At 37.7% G+C, this 5,952-nt stretch overlaps 1 protein-coding gene across 3 annotated transcripts in view; it reads right to left on the bottom strand.

Moving 5' to 3' along the window:
• The window catches only part of large1 (LARGE xylosyl- and glucuronyltransferase 1), an 88,228-nt gene that overhangs the window by 19,201 nt on the left and 63,075 nt on the right, over window positions 1-5,952 (bottom strand). For all 3 annotated transcript variants that reach the window (XM_037977744.1, XM_017426374.3, XM_017426372.3), the window contains exon 7: window positions 264-368. In XM_037977744.1, the coding sequence (XP_037833672.1) occupies window positions 264-368 (105 nt within the window). The remainder of the gene's footprint in view (window positions 1-263; window positions 369-5,952) is intronic.

The raw sequence follows: 5,952 nt of genomic DNA, 5'->3' as shown, positions 1-5,952 counted from the left end.
AAAGTGACAACACTAATACATTCGTCGTAGCCTACGTTATGAAATATTTACATGAATCATTGATACAATTATGATAGAAACGATAGAAGAAAATATATCACGATAGACACTTTTCTATCGTCCCCACGATATGGATCGTTATTTCGCCCAGCACTAACCTGAACCACCATGATGTTTTGAAGACTGGAGTAGTTGTAATATGGTGAAGGTGTTTATGCTGGGACCCTGAACAGAAGTGGCTGCGATGCTCATCAAGAACTCACCAGTGTTGAATCCTCGGCCCAGAGCTGGCCAGGGTCGGTGGTTCTTCCACAGGTTCCCCAGGTACCAGTCACTCTGGTTCTCCACCAGACCCAGAACCTGCTGACCTGAATATGACACACACAAGACAACAGATTTACTTTGATCATACACACTCTTCTTATAGGTGAGGCATAGCTACACTCATAGTTGGAGGGTTTATTATCATCAGCTGCCAAAAGGTGACTATTTGTTGTGACTTTTAGTTTGCTTTAATTTGTCTCTAAATAAATAAAAAAATAAATAAAATAAGATTATTACTTTCTGAGCGTTTGAAATGCTTTGCTAACAGACAAATGGGGATGTCAACAACAGTTATTGTTAAAGTTTAAAGCAAAGATGTTGCACAATGTATAGTGCTTGGTATGTTGGGGACAAAACTTAGCTCAATATTTGTTTAAAGTCATTTTTGCCTTGGCTAAAATCAATTAGCTTGGTGCCCATCTTGAGTTGGTTTGACTCCAAAAGTTAATCAGTTGAAGATATACATTCAATGATTGTTTCCTAAAGGTTTCAATAAAATCCATTCTGTGGCCTTTTTAATATTTTGCTAACAGACAAACAGCAAAGTTTTTAAAACACATCTCCAGATGATCGTTTAGTTCTTGTGATATTAGTTGTGAATAACTCCCAGTTACTCCTACACCAAATTTTAGATCAAAAGTTCTAAAACTGGATTATTTATGACCTGTGGTAGCCATCTTGAATGGGGTTAACTCGAAAACCTAACCAGTTGTAGATGTACATCCAATGATTACTATTCCTAATGGTTTATGGAGATATTTTTCCAATGTTACAGATTAACAAACACATGTAAACGGGCAAAAGCATCATCCCCTTTGGGCTATTATAAAAACTGCACCAAAATCACCGCTTATATGAACTTCAGGTCTTTGAGGCTGGAGACAAAAGGTCAAAAGAAGAGGAAAAGAAAGAAGAACGGCGGAGAGATCAAGAGGATGAGGGGATAAAACGGAGAGCTGAGAAAGGTGGAGGGGATGGGCATTAAGGAGACAAAGAAAAGGGCCTGGATGTGATAGTAGCAGCTTTAATGACGGTTGTAAGGAAGATTAATCAGTGTTTATTGGTTCAGGCAGCCTCCCAAACAAAGGCTGCAAAACAAAGAGAACAGATCCACCATCAAGGTGACAAAACAATAAGAGCTCAAAAACAGAGCTGTGCTCCATTTACTCAGACTTCAGGGGATGGGTCGTCACAAGGTAGACATTATAAAGATTAATCACAGTAGTAAAGCAATAAACCTGTGCAAATAAATAAAGTTAACAACACTTCAATCATACTGGAAGTCCATCAGAGAGCACTCTCATTGATTTCACTCAAACAGCCATCACTCATAATTTTCAGTTGAAAAAGGGCTGACTCAGCATTCACACAATTGCAAGCATTTCAGAAGTTTCAAATGCTTGTATTGATGATTACAATTAGTTTTAAAGAATCAATATTTGTAGATATTGAAACCCTACCCTGTGGAGGTTCTTTTTCAAGACCTCAGCAGTTCACCTGGGCATGCTGTCAATCAACAACAGAAACGATAGAAGAAAATTTATCACGATAGACACTTTTCTATCGTCCCCACGATATGGATCCTTATATCGCCCAGCACTACTGAATGGATTGATTTGGATCCCATTTAGACCTGTTGTCTTTTCTGTACCCTGCCCTGAAATGAGTTCTGCATGGATCTGATGCTGTATAAATAAGTTAGACTGAACAGAATATGCTGCCATCAAAGTTTAATATTTTCCCAGGATCTGTGTATGTTTTTCAGCAGGATGATGTCAGACCTCATTCTGTTTGACTTCCTACAGTGTGGCTTCATAAACACACAGGCTCAGATTCACCAAAGAAATTTATGGCTTTTGTAGATGCTATTCAGGAGCAAATCAGAATTTTATGCTTCCATCTAATTTTCAAAACCCTCTCAAAAGGGAAATGTGCTCCTCAAACTGTACTGCCAATCAAGTAGCATCTTCTAGTGCACTGATGCAGTTTGTCCACATTTAAATGATGTTTTAATCTGCATTTCGAAGAAAAGCCACCTAAATGTATGTAAATTACTGCTTGAGTAAAAAGCGTCTGATTCTAAAACACCAGTGTTGGTTGCAACACGGAGTTAGTCTCAAATGATTACAGACTCCTGAGACTTGGTGGTAACTGGTCTTGGATAAGTTTTTACTTATTTTTGCAAATGCCTTTTACAGTTTTATTGTGGACGTGTTTTATATGCATATGAAAATACAAGAAAAAATGCAAAAAGTCTAAAATAATAATAGGTCAGCAGCCCCCAGGACAAAGAGGTACGGGGAGAGATGCAATAAATTCCAATCTTGTCAATTTCATTACATTTTCATTTGTTAACAATGTCTATTACTTCTTTTTCATCCACTACACCCGATTGTATCCCACAGGAATGCCAAGTGACACTAAACAACCTATGAACCACCCAACTAACTACTCAAAATCCTATAACCACACAACCAAACAATCAACCATTGAACAACCAATCATTTAACCACTAACCACCCAACAAACTTTGTTTTTAATGGCACATGTGCGACAGTGATTTACACAGTTAAACCCACCCCACCCTTCATCCCATAAAAAAATCTATAAATCTAATAGAAATCTAGCCATCAGAAGAACCTCACATTGCTCGACAACCAACTACCCAGAACCAACCAAATGCTCATCTGGTCACTCAACAAACCAATTAACCACCTACCACATCTCTAGTTATTTATTTTATTACTACATAAAAAATAGCACAATTAACAACATGATAAGTATTGAAAAAATAGGTTAATTAAAATCAAAATAAAGAAACCATAATATGGAGATGTTACCCTGGTGAAAAGTGGTCGTCTGTGTAAACACACCTCTTGATGGAAATATAAAACTCCATTAAAATTTGAACGCATCACAACTTACTGCTCAACTTTATTTCATCTTACAGCAATGTCTGCTGTTAACTCAAAGCTTCAGACCTAATATTTGTATAGGAAAAGATAAGATTTGAATGGTGTCAGCTTTCCTCAGAAATCAAAAGTAACCCTTCCACACCAACTGATTTGAAATGGATGTTTAATTCTAATAAAGTGTAGCCAAACATTAGAGACTTCAGACAAAGAAATACCAAAAGGTGAACTCTGAAGTCAACAGTGAACAATGAATGAAAAAAGTGTCAGGGTCAGACATAAAACACGGTATAAACATGGAGAGAAAGGCTTCCAGGATGCAGAAAAACAATCATGAACTTTAACTTTCAACTACAAGTTAAAAACAGTGAAATGGTAGCTGGATGCTAAGAGTCGCAAAACTGTTACTGATTCTTCTAACAAGAACCTGTATACGTTTGTTTTGTAACTGTTCAGTTGTTGCATTCGCTTTAATGACGTTACTCCAAGTTTAAAAGGCGTCTCACAACTAAATATAATCAAGACAAAAAGTTCCCCCTCCATCTTTGTCACGCTGTCCACTCAGTATTCCTTATTTCAGTTTCTGAAAGTTTGGAAACTCAAGCAACAGCCTACAAGAGTTAGCATAAGCACCGGTCTGATAACCATCTTACCTTAGGCTCACTAAGTGGCTAATTAATGAGCTAACTGTTTACAGCAAAATTATAACTATGTATTCTTTAAATTATTTATGCCCTTTTGTTTTTTTTAGCTGACATTGATTTTTAAAAGGCTAGCATTTCTTGAAGGAACGCACATCGCCCTCTGCCGGACTTTTAGACTAAAATCAAATCATGATGAGAAATGAAGAAGTTATTGCTGAAACTTGTAAATACCCTTATGCTCCATCTCATGGGATCTGTTAGCACTTAGAATGACTCTCAGCTACTACCACGCAGAATTTAGCTCAATATTTGTAAAACTGACTAAGTTACAGCCATTTTGTGTTGGCTAATGATTACCTGAAGAAACCATCTTGAATTGGGCTGATTCCACATCTTAATAACTTGTAGCTGTTCAGCCAATGTTTACTTTCTGAGAGTTTCATCTGTCCAGTGGATCCTGACATATATTGAGAACCCCCACAGGCACACGGACAGGCAAATACAGTATTGCTCTTTCACCTTCAACAGCGAGCAGTAAACATGGAGGGTAATATGGTTAATGAGATAAACTAAGGATGAGGTGTTAATGTTTGATACAAATCAGTAGCTGCAGGTGGAAAAGTACCTTTTACCTGAGCTGTAAAGTCAGACTGATGTCTGCAGACTGCAAGAGCTGAAAACATCTGACTTGCAAGAAATCTTGCAGAAACAAAAGATCAGCACATCTCCTGAGTGCTTCCCAAAGCAACTCGAACAGCTACAGTTAATGGTTTTAACTGGGAGGCTATAAATCCCTCCTCACAAACCAGGTTTAACAAAACCAAGAGCATGGAGATTTTCTTCCATAAACCTCATGGGACGTTTACACTTTATAGTCACGAGGGAAATCCTACTAATACAACTAAAACTACTGAATTGGTTTTTCTACCCTAAAGTCTTACAGAAACCAGCTTCTACTGCCTCCTTTCACAAAATAAACTCATTCCAAATGGTAAACTAGCGCACAAAACATTAAATCCTAGTGTTCCTTGAATGAATGCATATCCCCTGCTGCCTTTCATGCCAGAGTTTTAGATTAGGATAATCTTATAATGACACCAAGTGTCGCAATTCCTGTTTTTTCTGGTTGCTTTTTTGCTTGGTGCGCCCATCCACACCTGTTCAGCATTGCTCACCTGCTTCCAATCGCCACCACCCCTCACCACAGAGCATTGCTCCTGTTATGTGCTGTCTCAGAGCTCCTTGTGGTGATTACTCGAGTTCCCTGTGTTCCCATGACTTTTGTTTTTGGTTTCATAAATCTTGAAGTTTAGTCCTGAGCTTCTGCATTCTGGGTCCAACTCTCCTGCAACCTGACACAAAATTACATCTAGTGATGGCAGAACTGAAACATTCATCCTTCTAAACAATCCTTCCAGAAAAAAATATTCAATTTTTGTGCGACATGTGGCAGCCAGATAGATTCAAGATTCAGTGAGTTAGAAACATGGTGGTTAGACTGTGCAATGCAATTCCTTTTGATATCCCATCACATAACTAATATAAACTCGTTTCATTAAAATCCATCCAGTGGTTTATGAGATATTTTGCTAACAGACAAATAAACACACACACATACAAGTTTGTATTTCTATCCCAACCACAATCTCACATTTCTGTAGCCTAATGCGGAACATTAATCTAAACCTAAGCCCGAAAACTACCTTCCATCATATTAAGACTGAGCTTTGATTCCCGTAAAGATCCTAAAAAAGGTAGCCAGGGTTTCCCAGGGTTTCCCCCAGCATATTATAATAAGCTCCGCTTGTTTATTAGAAATACGCTGGCCAAGTTGTGCAGCACAGTACAGCATCTGTCTGTTTCTCAGAGTTGTCTGTTGTTATTCATCAGCCTTGATGTGAGACGTGTGTTGGTGCTTTGTTTGCACTTTTTCATTTATGTTAATTTAATTTATTTGTAAATGTGACTTAAATTAGGTGCAATCAATTAGTATTTATTTTAATTGTATTGTTGTTTAAAAAAGTATTTCAAAAGTTCCGTTTTGTAAAACTGTAGTTGTGCCAGATTGGGGG

Source organism: Kryptolebias marmoratus, linkage group LG1 (assembly GCF_001649575.2).
Source record: "Kryptolebias marmoratus isolate JLee-2015 linkage group LG1, ASM164957v2, whole genome shotgun sequence".
Classification (NCBI taxonomy): Eukaryota; Metazoa; Chordata; class Actinopteri; order Cyprinodontiformes; family Rivulidae; genus Kryptolebias; species Kryptolebias marmoratus.
Note: the sequence above shows the minus strand (reverse complement) of the source record. Positions and strands in the feature narration are given on the sequence as shown.